The 21,264-nt window shown below is 40.7% G+C and overlaps 1 protein-coding gene and 1 long non-coding RNA gene across 2 annotated transcripts in view; one reads left to right on the top strand and one right to left on the bottom strand.

Annotated features, from left to right (window-relative positions):
* Window positions 1-3,194: 3,194 nt before the first annotated feature.
* Window positions 3,195-21,264, top strand: part of nell2a (neural EGFL like 2a) — a 97,987-nt gene continuing 79,917 nt past the window's right edge. Inside the window, exons 1-3 of the mRNA XM_088006476.1 lie at window positions 3,195-3,246; window positions 3,465-3,596; window positions 20,507-20,657. Coding sequence (XP_087862602.1) covers window positions 3,195-3,246; window positions 3,465-3,596; window positions 20,507-20,657 — 335 coding nt within the window. The remainder of the gene's footprint in view (window positions 3,247-3,464; window positions 3,597-20,506; window positions 20,658-21,264) is intronic.
* Window positions 14,706-17,217, bottom strand: LOC148158712 (uncharacterized). The gene is made up of 2 exons (XR_015763080.1): window positions 15,481-17,217; window positions 14,706-15,243 (listed from the first exon to the last, which is right to left on the bottom strand). It is a non-coding gene; the product is annotated as an uncharacterized LOC148158712 (long non-coding RNA).

Below are 21,264 nucleotides of genomic sequence, written 5' to 3'. Positions count from 1 at the left end.
TGTTTCCCAAAAACTTCTAAAAAAAAAAAAAAAAAAAAAAAAAAAAAAGCGCGATGCACATTTATATTCAGCCACTTTGAAGTGCTAAGACGTATCAGGTCTGATTTGGTATCCGAACATTTAAAGACGATAGAGTTAAAGGCTTCTCTCGCCTACTGCTAGCGATTCCCCGCAACTTCATCTCCGACTATCCGACCGCGATAGACCTGGAGTCTACTGCGGTTGGAATTTAATGGAAAATTTGAATGAGTGAGACAGCAAGTGAGACACGGTGGCAAAGTAAAACACATTACTCGCATAAAAAACTAGTGTAAGAAGTACAGAAAAATTTTTTTAAAGTGTCGTCGGAGCTGGTTTGAGCAGCTCTGAGTTTAAAGCCAGACTGCCTTGTGTTTATGCTGGTGGGATTTCTGGTACTCTTGCATGAATACTTGATTTTGCAAGTCCAGTCGTCAGTAGAGGGACAGTTGCAGTGGAGCTTATATGTGAGGTAAAAACTGGATCGGACCTTGAAGAGTTGGACGCAAACGGCGTGTCTTTGCCTTGAGTCAACACTTCCGTCTTTTGGGGGAAATGACATCACTATCGTTGGTCGTCTAGCGACAGACAGAATTTTTTTTTTTTTACCCATTCCTCTTTGCAAATAGCTCATGTTCAAGACCCTTACCAGAGAACATCAGTTTTCAAGCTTTTCCACAGAATCTCAATTATTTTTAGGTCTATACTTTGACTGTGCCATCCTAACACACGAACATCCCTTTCTCAAGTACTTTGCGGTCTCTAACTGTATTTAGGAAATGATCCCCACAGCATGACACTTCCAAAACTACCTTTTACAATTTTGATTATGTTTTTCCCACAACCTCATCCCTGAGATGTCTCCTGTGATCCTTGATCGTCAATCCTTTTATTAACTAACGTTTCCTTAAAAGAAAACCGTGTGTGGCCTTGACAGAGCTGCTTTGTTGGTACTGATATGAAGCTACACACAGGAGGGCTTCATTTACTCACCTAGGTGACTTTTGTTACAAGTTTCATATGCATGTTTTACTGTCACCTAAACTCCTGATAAAGTATGTTGAATTTTGTGTGTGTTATGCAACCAAATGGAATAAATTCACCATATAGTAACCAAAAAGCAAGCAAAAGCGATATAAAGCATAAGAGAGATCAGAGTGAGCTAGGCAGCCAAGAACGTTTTATGTCATGCCACCTGCTGAACAGCTAAACTTCAACTTTGAAAGATGACTTGAGCATTTTGAAGGAATAAAGCTGCGCGTCTGCAGGAGGCCACACAACTCTGCTCAAAGAGCAACCTCAGGAGGGTAGAAAGGTTTAGAGGAGCTGTTAAACTCCGCTTCAAAGTCAAACTGAAAAGAAAAACATTTAGACAAATAAAGGTGGGGGAGCTGCACGAACCACATCAGGCCGTTTCACCGCCGTTTGCCCAGCCATTAATCAGACTTCTAACACTGTCAACTTCTCAGGTACTACGCATCCATCAATTGTTTTCATTGCCGCTAATGTTGTTCAGTCACAGCGGTTCAGGCGAAATGTAACATTAACATGAAACCATCAATTTCACGATTTTCCGACATCGATCAGCGGAACACATGAAGCCCCAAGGAAGCAGATTCTCAGTCTAAGCAGAGGTACATAGTCACTTTCAAGCATCTGCAGATTCTGTTGTTTCAGCAGTTGTATTTCAGCCAGTTCAAAAATACTTTATTTATCGCAGAGCGAAATGAAACTCATTTCACCCAAGTATTTTCAAAGAGTGATTGTGGATGTTGATGGCACCGCCACCAGGAAGGCATGAAAGCAGTCAGTCTTGCAGAGAATCTGAAGAAGCCCCTGACTGAAGACATTACTGCATTGTTTTATTTTATGTTAAAAACCTCAAATATGGTTTCTCAACACGTGAAATACATAAGACCAAAAAAACCTGCTGAAAAATATGTCAGTGTACTGACCAATATATAGACTCAGTACTTGGTTGGGTTGGAGTTTTTCCTGTTGCTTTTCTTCCAAACTTTTTCCTTTCACTCTACTTTCTATGAACACATGTGGATAAAGCACTCTGTTAACAACCAGCTTCTATAGCTGTGACATTTTGTAGCTTACCAACCTTGAATAGGATGTCACTAGCTTTCTGTTGGCCCATGATCAAGCAAAGGAGAGTGGGACAATCCAAAATATCAATATTATCAATATCAAGTCACTATCAGTCTTGGATAGACACTGGGATTGATGCTTTAGTTTCAGGTTCCTTCTTGAAAAATTATTTTGTTTTTGTGTTGTAATTTCTAACTCTATTGTAAAAACATCTTTGCTTTGATTTGCTCTCAAATCACGATGCAAAGCACGACCCACGTGTTGAGGCCTTAGTCCTCATGACGGTTTCACAGGTTCGATTCCGGCCTGGCGACATTTGCCGCATGTCTTCCCTCTCTCTCATTACCCTGTTTCCTGTCAAACTACTTTCAAATAAAGGCCACTAGAACCAACAAAACCCTAAAAAATAAATAAATAAAAAATTCTGTCAGTATTTTATATTATTTAGAAGCTAAATTTGGAGTTCTCATTTGCTGTCAAACAGAATTTGTAAAAAAATAAAAAAATAAAAAAAATCCAAGTATCGAATAGAGTCGGACCGGTTATGATGATTTTATTTTGATCCGATTAATATTGAAATCTGTCCAGCAGAGGGCGTGATGATTTTATTGTAATCCGATTAATATTGAAATCTGTCCAGCAGAGGGCGTCATGGTCCCTATTTCTCTTCCCTCTCCCGCCCTCTTTCTCTCCTCCTCTCTCTCTCTCCCCCGTTCAGCGGTGTGAGCTCCCAGCCCGCTGAAGGAGCGTCTGTTGAGCTGGTGAGGCAGGGCAGCTCATCCACCTGTGCCGCGGATGCTGCAGCCGGAGCGGACCTGGCGTTACATGGCGTAGTTTCGACATCGCTTACTTCTTGTCTCTCCTGAGGATTTGTATTATTATCATTTCTTTTTTTTACCTTTTGTCTTTCCTCCTCCGGCGTATGATAGAGGCTTCTAAAGTTGTGATGATGCCTCCGCTCGGCGTTTGGGATTTCTAACAGCCTCAAGGGTGATATCCTGTCAGCCTGTGATTTAACGACACGGTCCTTTGGACGCCGATAAAAACATGGACTAAACCTTCGCTTCAACACAGTCAATATGGGATTGATACAGCTATTTCTGGTTCTTTGCTTATTTTGCACCTCCTCAGGTAGGACGCCTCTGCAACCTCTTGCAACATGTAGCTTTTCAGGATATATGCAGTAGTAGAAGTGTATCCTGCGTAATCTGCATCCAGAAAACCTTGCAGAAGTTTGTCAAAATTCAATTTATTGGATATTATTGTGCAAAAAAAAAAGGTGCCACTATGAAGGATTTTCACCATCCAGCTAACAACCTCAGTAACAATCTTCTTTGTTTGGAAATAAGTTGTAGGTTTTGGGGTTGACCCTGCCCTGCGCATCAGCGTCTTTGATGAACTAACACTTGGAGACGGAGGCTTTGATGGAGTTACTCAAGTCCAGGGCTTCCACAGCGAGTCTAGAGCGTTCCATTTTCAAGGTACTCGAAACACACTTCCTGCTGCATGTTTCTATCTGGTTATGGAAAATAAATAAATAAATAAAAACACATGCCTGGGGCCCTTCTGTGAAACAACAGTCCTGTGCTTTTTAGGACTGGGCATAGTACAGCCCTGAGATACTTAAGTTGGATTTTTCTGTCAGATAATCTGGGGATATTATACTTCGATATGTAGCTGCATCGTGCTGGATTATTTGCTTTGTCCGCAGTAGGAATGATCTTGTGAGACAGTCCCATCTGCCTCTTTGCGGGACTTTCAAGACAAACATAATGCAGCCCTAAAATCCTGAAATTTGACCCATGTAGATCTTTCCTTACAGGTCTGCCAGTGATGCCTCAAATATCATCATATGCCGATATCTCTATAGCATCACATACAGAGTTGATAGATTTTTTTTCTGTAACAGGAATGAGCTCAGGAGGGGGTCCCACCTGCCAGAACAATAGGCAGTACTAGGTCATGAAACAGTGGGGTGTCCAGGGCAAGCAAAAAAAAAAGGGGGGGCTGGGGGGTATTGTGCAAAGAATACGTTGATCTTGATCATGTTATGTGAAGGTAAAGATACAATTTGTAAATCTGAAAAGATATGTCTTGAATTCACTGGCGATTCTCTGGAAGGCTTTCCAGAAGTAAGTCGTCTGTCCTACGTTTCCAGTCGGGAATGCCTTCGTCAGTTGGGCAAAACTGGAGTTGCCAGAGCCGCATTTGCGTAGCTATTGAGTTTTTAATTCCATCCATGCCCGTGTCACGTCTTCACAACCCACTGCGATCCAATGTGACTGCTGCCGACAACCTAATCACAAGGACAGAGATAACTTGGAAGCAGAGGCAAAACTGAACATCTCCTGACGTTTTAAAGGGATTGTTGTTGTCCTGGAGCCAGTGAAGCAGCGCTGATCAGCTGCCAAGCACGTCTCTTCGCTGATATCTTCTCATCTCCCAGCACGCCCGTTGAGGCGGCGTTGCGTTGCCGTGCTGCTGCGGCGGTGGCTCCGGCATCCTTGCGAAGGCGTGTTATTTGATGTCTTCTGGGTAGATGACACTCAAAAGGTGCGCTCTACACCCAGGCAGAGAGTCGGAGAGGGCTAAGAAAGAAAGGGAGTTAAACATAGACGCTTATTGAAAGAATCTCCCACTGCTTTTTTTTTTTAAGGTAATACAAAAAAAAAAAAAAAGAAAACACAAACTGTACTTCGTCTGGCACCTTTCCGTCTCTTTTTACCTCCACAGAGCACACACAGTCAGGTAGAGCGGATGGTGTGTGTGTGTTTGTGTTTGTGTGTGTGTGTTACTTATGGCAGAGCTCGCTTCCATCCTTCATTCAGGATGTCTGTGTAAAGTCGGTGGTGCTGATGCTGCTGGGTGAGGAAGAAGAGGAGGAGTAGAGGAGTTGGGGAGGGATGCGAGGCAGAGCAGACCTGGGCCTCTGCTTGTTTGTTATCAGAAGCAGACAGCGAGAGCCTCATTCGGCAGAGATGCAGAGTCGGGAATGATGAGAGGGAAAAAGCAGGGTAGGCTGTCTGCCAGCTGTTTGATAGACTGTGTTGATACCTCGCGTATGGACCCGCTTGGCTGGCCGGGACCGGCCGAGAGGGCCCCCACAGTGACATTCTGACGCTCATTAGATAGCAGGCAGAACATATCCATGGCTGTCCTCTCCGCCGCCTGCCTGCCTGCTGCCAGGGGGGGGGGGAGGCTGTGTCTCTGTGTGACTGGGTGGAGGCAGGAGGACGAGTCTTATTCTCCATATCGAAATGTAGAGCGAATATACGCATATTTGTGATATCACTGGATCTTTGTCTGTCAAAGTAGGGTTTTATTTGTGTGAGAGTAAGGAAGAAGACGGCTGTGAGCATTGGAAAGGTTTGGTGCTGAGGTGTTTTTTTGTTTTTGTTTTTGAAGGGAGCTGTCAGTGCTACATTGCATGGCATTAGGAGTCCTCAGAGATAGAGGCGGGGGGAGAAAAGCCCCCCCAGGCCATGCTTCTCTAATGTCCCGATGCCAGGTGATGCTCAGATACAAATGATCACATCAACCCTCCTCCCACACAGTTTTCAGGATCCACATTATTGCTCTGTAGGAGCAACAATAACGAAAAGAAAGGAGGGGGGCGGGGGGGGGGCACGCACACCCAGAAGCACTCCCCTCCCCCAGCAAACGCCCAACCTGTGCGGATGGATCAAACTCATTTGAAGTGCAAACAGCACAATTTAAAATCATCCTTTGAGCCGTGGCGCTGGGCTCGCTGTAATTGCAGCAGTATGTGTGTGTGTGTGTGTGTGTGTGTGTGCGTGTGCGTGTGTGTGGCTTGTGAATATGAATCCTGTCAGTCTCTGAAGCAGCGATTTTTACACCGACTGAACACCGACAGTGAGATGTTTCTCTGTTTGTTGTGCTTATGATGTCGCTGACTGCAGCGACAGTTAAGTGCAACAGGACGGAAGAGGCTCATTTATTATACAGCCGTGCTGCGTGTGTGTCCGTGCGTGTGTGTGTGTGTGTGTGTCCGTGTGAAGAGCAGTAAGAGTGTGGTTCATCCTTACTATGTTGTCATTGTGTTGAAGCGTATGGGAAGGATTCAGACTTTCTGTTTGAATATGTCTGAGTTGGTTTGGAGCTTTAAAGTGGTAATCCTCTCGGTAAACACTAAATCAAGGCTCTTTTTCACACGCTACTATTCTTCTTCAAAAATAAACAACCTGTTGTTTGTGTTACTACCATTAAATGAACCATGAAGCAGTCCAGTGAGAAAACCGCCATGGTTGTTTTGTATAATATTGCAACACGTTGTGATGCTAGCTTTGTTGGCACCATCAAGAGAGTACGCCGAGAACCTTTCAGTGAACAGAAATGCGTGTTGGACCTGTGGCATGCTGGGAAATCTGAAAGGGTCTTGCTCATTTGGTGGCTCTTCTGACACCTGAGGCAGATAAACTGTGGACCTGCACACATTTAAAACCTTAATTTTATTCTGTTGGGATTTTACTTAAGAGAAACGTAACGAAAGAAACTGATGCATGGTTTTCAACATTTTCATTTATTTATCTGCTAGAGGTGAAAAAACATATTAGGGGTGCAATGATTAATCATGTTTAATCGATTATTGAAATAATCATTAACTAATTTAGTAATCGATGAATCGCTAAGTGAAGTGCTTACAAAAATAAGCTATTTGGTGCAGGAAACAACAGTCAAGGCAGCAATTAAGCTAAAGCTAAACAAAATGTCAACATTTTGCATTTCAAATAAAATGCAAAATGTAAACATATTCTAAAAGATATTTTCGGTGTGCTAAAAAAAAATTCTATTAACCAGAGCATCTTTTTCCAAGTGTTTGTTGCTTTGCCTCCATGGTTTATGGCAGGATTTCTCCTGACTTTCTTTCAGTAGGGACTGTCTTGTTCCCTCTCTCTCACAGGCGGCAGTTTTGTAGAGTTTTCGATTAATAGTTGCGCCATCAGCCGACTCTGAATCTCTGCAGCCCCTCCAGTGTCCGCTGTGTCACAGGCCAGATTGCTGCTTCTCTCATTAAAGCTCCCCTGTCATGTTGGATAGATTTCCACGTCTAAGTTAGTTAGGTTATCACATTAAAAGCTGATTCACTAACCAGCTGAGCGCTTCATTACCCTGTTTCTTAAGGTAATGTTCTTAACAAAACCAGTTGGACTTATACTGAGATTATTTCACACACAGCTTGACTTTATCAATCAATATTATCTATTTACTAAATGTATGTTTTATGGATACAACTTGGTGCAGTGAGTGTGTTTGATTTTTAGTACAGTAGAGAAAAAGGTAGAATATTCACTAATTTCTCAAAGCTCTTCAGCTTTTAATTAACGGTAGTTGAAACTGACGTGTCTTTAGTGGCATCATTAAAATTACTCACAATTATTCCAATTAAAAACCAAAGCGCAAAAAAGAAAAAAAAATTGCAGGCAAAAGTGCTGCAATTCAAAAGTGACCTTTTGCGACTAATAATGAAGAGTTAATTGACGTTAACTTCTGCAGCACTCGCCTGTTCAAGCTAAAGGGTTATTTCGAGCCGTCTCTTCATCGTGCCCTTGTGGTGCTGACTACAGAGAGAGCCAGACTTTTCTAAGCTGGTGGGAAACAAATTTCAAAGTTAAACTTAAGCTTTTAAGGATGGGGTCGAGTAGATCAGTGGGATTTTTTCTTTAGCTTAAGTCGTTTTAGTGGGAAATTCCCTCTTTTTACTTTTACAGAAACATTCACTGGCTACACCACTGTAGAGGGATGAGAAAAGAAAAAAACCCCTCTATATTAATATTCCATATATATAGATATATATTTAAACATTTCATTAGGAAATAATGTCTAAATGTATTCTCTTCTAAATAAATCAGGGGAAAAAAAATTTCAGCAATCAAACCATTATCATTTTAATCTTTGGTGATGAGTTTCGAGTCTTAAAGGTAGTAAGCCCTCATTGCCATCACCCTAATCTTTAAAAAGCCTCTACGTATTCTACAGCAGATTCAAGTTGGGATTCTGTCCAAAATGTTAGCACTACTTCCAGTCACAGGAAACATTTTGGTAAAAAAAATATAAAATAAATAAAACAATTACTTTAAACCTTAATCTATCAGATGCATGAATTTTAGGCTGAAAACTGCTGATAAAATTGGTACTAACATTTCACCTTTCACCATAAAGTGTTTCGCAGTCACGAGGTGTCCAATGTGTGTTTGAATGTAAAATGTAACTAAAGACAGTTCATTTTATTTAAACAAAATAAGATAAAAATGTGCAAGTTGTAGAGAAACACATTTTATTACGACTTTTTTTTTTTCCGTTACATGTTTATTTTCCTGATTTCAAAGACGTAAACATCTACATGTTTACATCCTGAGGCAAATTTGAGAGAGCTGCCCGACCTCGATTACAACTGCCGAGCTAAATTCGAACACAGTTTTCTCGTCTCTTCAACATAGTGCTCTACTCTGTCGCATTGCACTCGCCCCCCACCCAAAAAAAAAAAAAAAGTTAGCCAATCTCTCCAATCTTATGACTGACATTATCCCCAACTCCCTGTGGTCATAGTCATCTTTGCTTGCTGACTTCTGAGGCAAAGCCGATCCACACAGGAGAGCGAGTGACCATGGAGAGAAAGTGATTTCTTTTCCCTCGGGGCAGTTATACACTTGGGTGGCTGGAATGCTGTCATTAGCTCTGTGTATGTGTGAATGTCAGACGGGCAGACACTGAAGAGGCGATCTGAGAATTGAGGAGAAATTGCTGGCCGAAGCAGTCCTAGAGGTGCCCTTCGTTCGGTTTATTTGTTCCAGAAGAGTGAAGCCTTGGGAGGGCGGTGTGGTGGTGGTTGGGGGGAGGTGGGCTTCAGAAAATGCAGATTGCCTGTTGGACGGACTTGGACTGAGTTATTGCTACGCTTGAATCAAAACCTCTAAAGTTGACTGAACTTGGTCAAATCGTTCTTGTCTTGAAGAGTTGCACCGATCCAGTTTTAGATAACCAATACCCATTTCAGTTTTTCCTTTATGTCTGATCACCTGCTTTCGTGATTTTTGTTTGAAGGTTTATAATTCATAAACTGCTCGGTGTAACCTTATTTTGCCTAGCAATTAAATGTAACAATGACCACTGAAAATCTACTGCTGTATCCTTTGTGAAGACAGTAACTTTGAATCTAAAAGAAAAATGGAGGAATTATAAGGTTACCCCCATTTATGCATCAAAACTTATGTCTAGAACCTTTGTCTTTTTTTGTAATCTAAAACTGGACAAAGTGAATCAAAAGGCATGCTGATTGTTGATGAGAGTTTTTAACATGTTTTACTCCAGGGTGTTAGTTTAGTTTTAAGACTGTTCTGGTAGTCATTGTTTGATTTTTTTGTTTTTGTTGGGAGTTTTTTTTTTTTTTTTCAGTCACAGTTTAACACCTGATAGTCCGGTACACCAAGATTTCAAGATTTTCAGCTGGAGCGATTCACTTTCGTTGCACGGCGCACCAAACTCTTTGAAAAACCTGTTCACCTCCTCGCCTGTGGGGGCGCTGCACCAAGAACCACTGGAGGAAACAGCATGAAAGCGTCTGAAGAAGACATGAGCGCAACTTCCTTCTTCGAAACCAAAATGGAGTGGCTTCAGATTTTGGCAGCTGTTTTGCTTTTGTCGTTGGTGGAAAAACCACAAGCCATTTCTCCCTCCAGTGTGTTTATGCTAACCCAACCAGTAGTGATGGGCAAATGAAGCCTGATGAAGCAATGAACCTTTCCAGCCCTTTGCTTTGCAAAAAGGTTCGTTACTCGATGCTTCATTCATTGCTCTATAGTGACATCTGCTGGTGGAAATGTAACAGTCTTGTCACTCAGTTGGATCATACTTCCAAAAATTACTAAATGCAATATTGTCACAAAGTTTTCATCAAACTCATGTTTAGTAACAGGATAATCAATGAAAACCATATTTAATTGTCATATTTTTTAATTATTACAATTATTTGTAACCAATCTAATCCTGGTTTATGTTGAACGTCAGTGGTTGTGTCGGGTTTTCTTTTATGTCATAGATGGATTTGACAATAAAGACAATTGATGTTTTAATGTCTTGAGAGTGCAGTGTCTGTTGGGGCGTTCACTTTTTCTTGGATTTCTAATTGGCTCTGATCCCTCATATTTGGCGACATGTTGAATTTTAGTTCTGCAACAAGTTTAAATCTGTTTGTGTTTAAATCTGTGCAAGACTGATATATGTTTGCTAATCAGACTACAAATAATAGTGGAACTTTGCAGAAGGTGAGAAATTGGGAGGTGGAGGGTTAATTATTGTTATCTAAGAAGAATTTTATTGTGAGGATAATCTCAAAGTATTCTCAGATGTCAGATTTTCCTCTTGCTGGCTCCATTTCAGACAATCAAGTTTATTTGTGTAGCACGTTTCAGCAGCAATGCAGTTCAAAGAGATTTACATCATAAAATCACAAAAATATAGTTATTAAAAAAACAACATAATCTACAATTGAGAAAACCAGTAACAAACATTTTGATGAGTGCCATCAATACACATCGAATATGTTGGTCAATGTTATTTGGCCAATATTTGGCCACTGAAGACAAATATCATCCTCTGATGCGTGACCAAATGGACAACAAACCATGACACAGCAAGGCTCATCGCGCTTTTATTTTGAAAACCGACACGCAAAATGAAGCAGTCACGTGACCCATGCAATGCGAGGCCTCCTTTGTTGCCAGTCACGTGGTTTTCAGCAAGACAACACAAGCCTCGAAGCGGGACTTCATCGGCCACGCCCCCTTTTTACTCGGTACAAGCCTCGAAGCCTGGATTCAGATAGCCCATCACTACCAACCAGACTGTCTAGGCAAACGAACCAGATTTTGGTGTCTGAAGCTTTTAATAAGTAAATATTTTTCCGCATGTGACCTCTGTCACCAGAAGAGCCAGTCAAAAAGAGCATCGGTCATTTCATTGCTAATGTTTTGTTAAACTCAGATCCACTAGCATGGTTATGCTAGGTTTTGTGCTACTGTCAGGAAAGCTTAAAACATCATTTTCAGCTTTTGCTCTGAAAATCTTAGCTAATTTCAGCCTACTCTTTTTTCCCCTCACTTTTGAGCTCTTCTCTAAAACATATTCGACAATCGTTATTGTTTCCCGTTGTCGCTCCTTTCTCTGCAGTGCTGTTGGTCTGAAGCTTGGTTGTTTTTCTGTCTTTCCAACGTGCACACCAGGCTTCTCCCGTTGAGTTATTCCTTAACACTGCCGCCTATAAATATCTTGACTATTTTGTCAGAAACCATCTTGCAAGTACTGTCACGCTATGCTCTTATGCACTGCAAATGTTATGCTGCCACAAGAATTCACTGTTAAAAGTTTCCCTGCAGCATCAGTACAAATTGAATTAAGGATGACCCGGTAAGTCTGACCAGAACTCCATTCAGCATTTCAATATAGTTTTTGTCTGGATGTGTGTCCATATCAGCTGAAACCCTCCTCGCTGCATTGTTCTCTTCCTTTATGTTGACTCTGTAGTTGCAGAGCGGTGAAAAAGTTCCCTTTTATTGCACATCTTTCCAGTCGGCACCTGTTTATCTCCAGGCATGCACTTACAGCAGCGTGTGTGAGCTTTGACAGTAATGAAAGCTTTTGTGTTTGCTGCGACTTGGAGGTTTTATCGTCGCCGTGAATCCTCCTGCAAGATTTTCTCCTGGCTTTGGCGCGTTCCTGTGCATCCAGCAGATAAAATATCTCGCTCTTGCAACAAGTTCGGTTCTTCCTTGTAATAGAAAACATCCATCCTGGGAAAATAAAAGCTTCAGACTCTTTTAGGGCAATGATGTCTTCCTTCCACGTCTGATTTCAACAGCGTATCTAATGCAGAATAGTCTTGGCTCTGGGTTTTTAATCTCATCTCATGGCTCACCCGGTCTTAACTGGTGGAGAGATTGCTTATTAGCAAAAATGCTGTGGGAAAGCTGTAGGAGGTGTTGCTTTGTTCTGGGAAACCACTAGGTGACTGACAGCGAAAGTCCTCATTATTCGCCTACAAAAGTAGCGGCAAGCTAGAAAGACTGTTTTAAGCAACATATCTCCTAGTAGAGGAAGAAATATGAGACATAATATACGACCGAGGTGAACTTCTGCCTCTCCAAACAAGCATCAGAGATACCCCTAATCTTACACAAGTGTAGATTTATGCATAAACTTTTTGACATGAATTATTGCGACCACATCGGGATGATAATGTGACGGACCAATACAAAGTCACACTTGTTTGTGAAGTGGAAGTAAAATTATACAATTACACCTTGGGTTTGTCTCTTCCAGCTTTGAATCGTTTGTCTGTTACTCTTTGCACAACAGCTCAGTTGAACTGAATTAAAAATAAAAAATAAAACAAAATAAATCGGTGAACAACAAATTTTAAAGTGTTGATTTTCTCTTGGATTCATGTTCGGCCTTTGACTGGGCCATTTTAACATGTACATGTGCTTGAATCTAAACCATCCGTGGCTTGTTTGCTGTTTTAACTTTCTGGTTTGATGCAAACAGGGCCTCTTGTGTCTCTTTCAGAAATGTCTCTTTCCTAAAGAACAGATTCGTGGAGTGCTGAGAAGCAGTGGTCATCGACAGATTATCCCACTTGAGCCGTGGGTTGCTGCGGCTCCTCCAAATTTTTCCAAGGGCCTCTAGGCTGCTTCTCTGATCAATACGCTACTTTCTCAGCCTGTCAGTTTAGTTGGACAGCCATCTCTTGCTAGGTCTGCAGTTGTGTCTTCCTTTTCCCATTTTTGTATGACCGTTTGGAACCTGACCCTTATTAAGGTCCTCCATGACCTCTAGGGAGGTCACACCTCTGATCTCCGATGTGTTCATGAAGGTATTTCTCCTCTAAATTTCTCTCACAAACCCGTGAGCCCTTTGCAAAAGGACTTTAGATATTTTGAGATTAACCTGTTTGTCGCGAGAGGACCCAAATTTGGGTCCTCTGCGCTTGCCGCAACAAGATCGATTGAAAAAACATGCTATACATTTATCAATATAGGCATATTGCATATCCACAGATCGGGAAAAAGCTCTTCTAAATGATACAAACAATATTTTCTACATCAACAACACCCAGCCTGAACACGAAGTAGCTTGGTAAAACGAAACGTAATTAGATGCTAACGAGGCTAACGAGGCATACGCGGTAAAAAATGCAACAGTGAAAGAGCGACTATAGAGCTTTGGAGTTGACGTCACAGGATATGACGTTTTCGTCGCTCGGCGCCATGTCTGGGGTCCACAGACCAAAACAAACTATTCAGAACACCGGTGTTTTCATTGTGTTACCAACCGCAGTAAAGTTGTTTTCAAGTTGGATACTGGATAAACCGAGCTCCACGGAGTAAGAGACGTTCAGCTCAAGGTTGATCCGATTTATGAACGCTAATTTCGGCCAGCTGTTCTTAAGTCTCTCCACAAGCGCTCGGAGTTTCACATTGCTGCTGTCAATTTCCGAACACTCCTGTGCATAAATGCTTTGTCTTGTGACCAACTGATACCAAAAAGTGGACATTCATGCTATTACACGAGGCACACTATCTTCTATTAAAATTTTAAGTCATATTCAATAATTTTAATATTAAATGTTTTCTTCAGTAGCTTCCAAATTGTGTCCCATTAACTCAATCTGCTTGAAATTGTTCTACTAGATTGTATAGATGAGGCACACTCACCTTTATTACATTTGAACACCTTTTATATATTTTTTAGCTATTTCTGCAGTCAAAATGTTTTATTTTTCTTAGCTTGTAGGTCATGTAACCTATTAACTCAAAATCTGTGTACAATTATTCTATTAAACCATAGATTAGGCATATTTTTATTCCATTTTGACCCCTTTTTTAACCAGAATTATATTTAAAAAAAAAAAGAAAATTCATAAAATGTATTACCTCAGATGATCATCACTTGTTACCCGTAATGTTCAATTGCATAAAATTCTAGGCCAGGATCTATGTCATTACATGTTCACTTACCTGAAATATGTTAAATACAACAAATATTTATTAAAGTGTGGTCTATTTCATAAAATTTGTCACCTTTATTGTTTAATTACACATTAAATGTTTAAAGATGGGCTCTTTCATCTGGTTTGTGTCATGATGTGGCGGTGGACACAAATGCAGCAGGCAGTGGACTTACTTTATGTGGATGTAGAAACAAGGCTGATCTAACAATAAGAACTAAGGAACACAGAGCAAGAGAAACTAGAAGACCTAAACAAAGAAATAACCCAACTAGAATGACACAGAAAGATACAGACTCAGACATGGAACAATAACTGAACCTATGGTGATCAAATTAAGAAATAAACATTACTAGAAACCCTGCAGGGAGGCTGAAATAAGAAATAACTAGAAGGATAAAATAGAATAGTCATTAAAGAAGGCTTGACATGGACTCAGACAAACAAGGAAAAGCAATAATATTATTCTAACTACACTAAATACCATGAACCACTTAAGTGAATTGAAACACAAAGTTAATAAAATGAAAAGCAAAACAAACCCAAAAACCCAGTGTCTTGACAGATGTCTGATTATATAATTGTTTACTTTAATCACATAAAATATTTATTTAAAAATATAATCTCATTACATGTATGTTTATTACCTGAATATTTAAATATCAAATTGTTACTTAAAATGTGATTCTTTTCTTCACGTTTACATGCAACTTGAAGTGCTTGAATCAAACGATTCATGAATGTTTAATACATTAAATTATTAAATGAGAGAACAGCCACTTCCAACTGTACACATATTTCAACACAAATGGTTCCTGTTCCTCTTCAGAGTCTGCAGCCTTGCTGAGCTCCTCTCCTGGGGTTCCTTCCTCCTCAGCCTCTCCAACTTGCTCCTCTTCTGTTGCCTCTGCTACTGTGTTTTCATTATTTGTCTCTTCTGGGGTAAATAATGAAATCAGTCTCAGTAACCTGTTGATGGTTTTGCTGTATCGCCTCTTTAATTGACGCCCATGTCGGTCCGATGTTGTGGCGTTTACCTCAGTGACCCACATTCAGCACTGGACCCCAGTCAGGATTGAGCTCATCCATTTCATACGTCGGTTTGCCTTTAAGAGGACATATCAGAACACATCGCTATTAAAGCTGTACATTTGATAACACTAGTAAAATAGTTTACTTCACAATAATGTAATAACCTCGATGTCCACTGACAAAACTCGGACTATGCTACATAAACAATATTAGCCCGAGCTAAACAACAGAAACTGAACGTAAGAACACTCGGACAAAATCATAGAACAACATTATGACACAAAACCAACAAAGCAAATTTAGACACTCACCAGAAAGGAAATGTCTGGAGGAAACTTGTAGGTATCTGGGGATTTTGGAGAACGTGATATCAAGACGTGTCACCGCTGATACCAGGACATTCGTCTTCTTTTCGTTAGCACCGATAGCTTAGCCTCCTCACGTTGTTTCCAAGCAGGATAATAGTGAAACCAAAGTCCGTCTTATATCCTTTTACCGTTTCAGTCGTGTGATCGGACATTACAGACAATAACGTAGCAAGTTCGTACCATAGCTAAATTATTTTAAGTAACTTGGATTGAAAAAATCTGCGAGACTGTTTTTTTTATACTGCGAGACTGTTGTCTATGGACCCCTAAGATGGCGCTGATACCCCTCCGACTAGAGCAGTGACGTCACGCTCCAAAGCTCTATTCCCAAAGCCCACAAACTATCAACCAGAGTAAAGCCGAAGCTCTGCCGTTTCCAACAATACCAGAATCACCACGCTACGTGCAAAACTCACTGAACCAGCAGCTGAAGAAGAAAAAAAGAAATCGCTAATTTCACGAAGCGAAAAACATAAATTCAGTCCTACCTTTGCTGTTTCGTGGTCATAATCCTTATTAGACTAAATATTTCCACTTGGTTCGATAATCCATTTTCCCTAAATCCATCTCATACTGTTTTCGGCTCTGCCCAGAGCCTCTTCCGCCTCCTGGGCTTCCATATAAAAATGTAGAGGCGAACTCCGTCAATGCACGTCACATGCGTTTCCCGTCCTCTAATTGGTGAATGGCTTTAGTTTCCGTATTAATGTCAACGCCCTCGGATTCTATTGGCTCTGACGGTTCGAAAGACGTGTCAATCATCAAAATTGGCCAATGGGATCCCGAGAAACCGCCCCGCGTAAGTTTGCATATCTGTATTGAGAACTGCATGGTTTTACTTGCAGAGCGCAGAGCGCAGACTAGAGACTCCAGGAGGAAATTTTTTTTCAAAGGAACCCCCAAAAACAATTGTTATTAGATGTAATTACTTATCTATGACAAGTAATCATTTATTCTATAAGAATAAATAATTGAAACAGAACCTACAGAAAAAAAACTGAGAAAGTTCAAATGGCACAAATTGTGCCAAAATGGCTAATTTGGAAGGTCCGCCTAGATTTTTATCAAGTAGTACCTCTCTAAAACTCATGTGATTCACTTTCTTTCCATGAAACTTGGCACAGTAAAAGGTCAGATTGTGTACTGTTGTTTACTACATCCAAAACATGTAGTAAACATGCTTTGAAAGGAATCTTCATATATTGAACTGGGTTTTTTTTTGGCGGAAATAGATATTTTGCTTAATTTCTGCTGTGTATCATATTAATTCACTTTCCTCAGTAACAGGCAGGGTGGGTTTTAGAGCTGTAACATATTCTCTAGAGTCTTGCCTTTATTTTGATACCAAAACAATTAAAATAAACTCTGTAGTTCTTGAGATACATTCAATTCATTTTGGGCATGTATTTTCAACCATATTTCTCAGAAAGAGGCCTAGAGATGAAGAGGTTAAATTTTACGCAAGGAGAGTATTTAGTGAAACAAATAAAAAAAAAAATAAAGGAAGTTAAAGGAGTATGACTACTACTTTTGTTTTCCAAATATGCGATTTGGATTGGGGTTTGTGGCCAGCTGATAGAACTCCAGTCGACGAACGTACAAAATAAATCACGAGAATTTCATTTTAAATGCTCAGATCAGAATCTGCTGCACTGAATCATCCTTTTATAGCTGCTTTGTGTCAGGCTTTCACATCGGGGTGGTCGTTAGGAGCAGGTGGCTGCCCCGTCGGGGCGCCTGCCAATACATAATCGACCAAAGGCCTTGTCAGTGGGGCTGCATTGATTTGGCAACAAGGAAACGCTGACTGGGTCATCGCAGCTCTAAACGCGCACTTATGTATGTTTTTCAGGAATGCAGAGACGTCGGCTGCTTCGCTTGTCTCGATCTTGAGCGCTTTTCACGGCCAGCCGCATGTAGATTACTCTTACAGCAGCAGCGAAACGAGAGCCGACCTCAACCCTGTAATCCACTAACGTGCCATTTGACGCAGCCCCTAGCCCTACACGTGTAAAAAGATGGTGACGAAAGTCAGACGCGTGTGGGTCAAATGTTCCTGGCTGCCAAATTGTGGATGAGCCCAGTGTTGGAGGTTCCCTGGTCTTCACCATCCCCCCGTCTGTGTCGGACCCGCCCTGACACCTGCTCCCACTGTGATTATTTTGCTCAAGATTAAGATGTCATGGTACTCACTGTTTAGTCTGCGGCCTGGCTAAAAAAAAAATTATAAAACAAAATAAGGAAACCTATTTATAGCTTCGGATAAAATAATGTCCATTAATCTCAGATTATTTCCAACAGTACCATTTGGATTTGGTTGCTAAGCAGGATCTGCAGATTGCGGCAGATTAACGCTGGGCAGAACTCTTTTTGCCGTCATTGCACCATCTGGCCCACGTCAGCCAATGGCAGAGATCATGTCTGTTGATGTGAAACGCATGAAGCGTTTCCTGTCGAGAGCCTTTGACGAAGCACAAACGTAGAGAAAATTGGACAGAACAGAAATTAAGCATAAAAAAAGGGGGAAAACGCCGAAGTATGCCAGCGGAATCTTAAAATCCAAGTCATACTTTATTCTTTCCGATATACGTGTTCATTATTCTCTGTATTTCGACTCCATGGCTGGCCCCGGCTTACAGCCTTGCGTTGTGTCGGGTTAATTGGCTACTCCCACCAGCTGGAAGTAATCTAAATACGCTGAAGAAAAGCTGCCACAGCGTCCTGGAGTGCTCGAGTGTGCCAGGGTTAGCTTGCTCGCTTCCCATAGCTGGAAGTGAGCCCTTTGATGTGATTACTTCTGAGAAACGTCATCATTTATGGATGCCTCCATTAAAGTTGCACAAAGTTTTGTTGGAAAGGAGAAAAGGGGGCACGTGGCTGGGAGAAGTGCGTACGAACGAGTGACACACAACCGGCAAAAAGTTCTCTCCTGCAGTGTTATTAGCTTTTCACTTCTTCTCCTAAAGTTACCTGGTTTCATGTGTCAGGTCTTACAAATAACCGAGGAGGCAGTCGATAGTTGGGAAGAGAATATTCGGACAGACCATTGTCACACTGGTTGTAAGAGAAACTGGTGCGTATAAAAAGGCCTGTTTCACTCAAGCCAAGGTCAAGTGGATCGTGGCCGTTGACGTGCCAGAGCATCGCTAAAATGGCAAAGCTTGTAAAAACAATTGCAGTCCAGGAATAGTGAGTGCATTTCTCACCAAAGGCTCTCATTTATCACAGGTGAACACAGCAGAACAACGGGTGTGCGGACATTTTTACTCTAATTTTCGGATGCATGTAAATGTGGGATACACTCAGATCCCGAAGCGGCTCTTAAATTGTCTGCAAGTCTATGTTACTGCGGACCTGAGGAGCAAAGAAAATGAAGCTTTGTTGGGTGATTTACAAGTCCATTCTGGTGCTAAATGATGTCTGGCAGCGCAACGTTTCAAGCTAATCTTTTTTCAGTGGGCTATATTTCTTGTATTTCTTCTATCGGTTCATCTTGGATATTTTAGAGGCCGATTGCACAAATGTGCCACAAGCTATGCAGAGTTCTCTAGGAGACTTATATGAACTGGCAAAATTGATTCCAATGTTTACAGAAGTTTAACATTTTCTCTCATAGTTCTTGGTATCGAATTTCTTGACTTATTCAACTTTAAAATCATCTGTGCACATGTAAAATTTAAAAAGCTTGCTCGTTCATCTTGCGGCACTGTCTCTTCACATCATCATCATCTTCACAGAGATCACTTCTGGATACACGACCTAAGAAATTTCACTTTGCTCACCTCGTCCGATACTTAGCCTGCTAAATAAAATTATGGGAAATGTAGCTTCTGATTCTCCTTTAGTCGTGCCAACACTAAGGAACAACAACGCTGATTTTTTTTTTAGTGTTAAGCCAATTGTCACACTTTGTGTAACTAGCAGTTACTTAGCGCTTACAATAACTCGGCTTGACTGGGACGTACAAGCTGAAAAGTCCAGGAGAATATACTGCAACTTGTCTGACTCCCTTAAATACAGTAAAAAAAGGCTTAGATATTTATATAATAGGATATATTTTCTGAAATAAGGGATATTTTAGCTCTGAATCATTAAAAAGTAATACTAATACCTTGAACAGCATGTTCCATTAGCTAAAGAAATGAAGAATTTAAAAAAAGTGTGACATTTACTTGTCTTGCATATCTCTGCTCGATATTCTGCTGGACAGTAGGGTCTAGTTTGATGCTTTGCAGAGTAATGAACTGATATGAGTTTGAGTCTGAGTCAGACAGACTTTATCTGTGACTTTTCTCTGAGGCAAACTCTTAAAATATCAATTTAACGCACAAAAGTTGCAGAGACTATGTTTGTGTTTCAGATTTTTTAGGGTGTTTTTTTTATTTTTTATCAGGAATCTTCTGTTGTGATACGGTCACTTCCTGAAAAGGATTTTAAGTTTAAGTCCTAATTGTTTCCAGCAGTAAACACAGGAGTATCATGGATCACATGTGGGGCAATCATTTGCTTTCCTATCTAAAAACAACGTGTTGATTAACGAAGTCCAGTTTGCGAACGGATCAGCGTTGCAGCTCTACAAGATGTTAGAAAAAGATTGGAGAAAGTCTGGTAAACCTGAAGCAACAACAGAATTAAAGCTATTTACTATTATAATTTTTATCTTTCCTAAAAATGTGTTGCTAAGCTATTTGTAATGGAACTGTGTGTGTATATATATAAAAATCAGCCGCTACGAAAGCCTCATGGGAAGAGCTGTGCTGCTTAGTCTTATCGAAAACAGAGCTAGATTCATTCAGCAACTTCCTGATTTACAAAGGTCAACACACACCTGCCTTACTTAGTTGCCATATTTTCTAGTCTTCATCGTTTTAAAGAGAAATGAGTCAGTACTCATTAAAGACCAATCTCTCTAAATTTGTCTCTTTTTAAATGTTTTTTTTTTTTTTTAATCTTTCTGTTCTCACTCCAGGAACCTCCAGGGAGGTAAAAGCTCCTGCTGCGGTTTCTAAACGGATGGTCCAGAAGCTTAAAGGCAAGAATGAGTTCACTGTGCTGGCGACCCTCAAGCAGGATCATCTCAACTCAGGAGTCGTTCTCTCCATCCATCATTCTGAGCACAGGTAAAAACCAACAAGCTTTTTATCCCTCGCACTTTGATTTCAATGCAGGAATACATAAGAACAGCTTTGTAAATCTTTTCAGATGTGTGTGAGTGTTAATTAGTTATGTATATGTGGAGCTGTGAAGTAGGGTTTTACCATTCTAGTTGAAAGCAGATATATGCACATACATGTTAAGAAGACATTTGACAGTCACTTATAGCCGTACAGTGACTGATTTCTTTAAATCCTCTACCAGTTCTGCTGACGTTCGCTTCCACGGTCAGGAGCACACAAAACTAAAAATTTGAGGTTTAAATGGTAAAAAGAAAATGCAGGAATGAACGGTTGCTTTGAGAGGAAGAAGCAATTTCTCCAAACCCAACATTAAAAATCCATCTACAGTATTTCAAATAAACTTCAACCTTATTTTTTCATAAAACGCGTCCTGTGGTCAGAATGACCACTGGTCCATGTAGAGGACTGAGAACACACTCCTAACTTGGGTTGCTGTGTGGATCTTGCTTCAGGAGGGACTGGTGCACTTAAGAAAAGACGTATTACATGTGATCAAGAAGAGTTTAGTGAGGTAGATGATTGAACAGTAGCCAAAATGCGACATACTTGT

Source organism: Poecilia mexicana, unplaced genomic scaffold, assembly GCF_051168715.1.
Source record: "Poecilia mexicana isolate PSO_F unplaced genomic scaffold, ASM5116871v1 scaffold_6, whole genome shotgun sequence".
Taxonomy (NCBI): domain Eukaryota; kingdom Metazoa; phylum Chordata; class Actinopteri; order Cyprinodontiformes; family Poeciliidae; genus Poecilia; species Poecilia mexicana.
The sequence above is the reverse complement of the archived record's forward strand: the minus strand, read 5'-3'. Positions and strand labels throughout refer to the sequence as shown.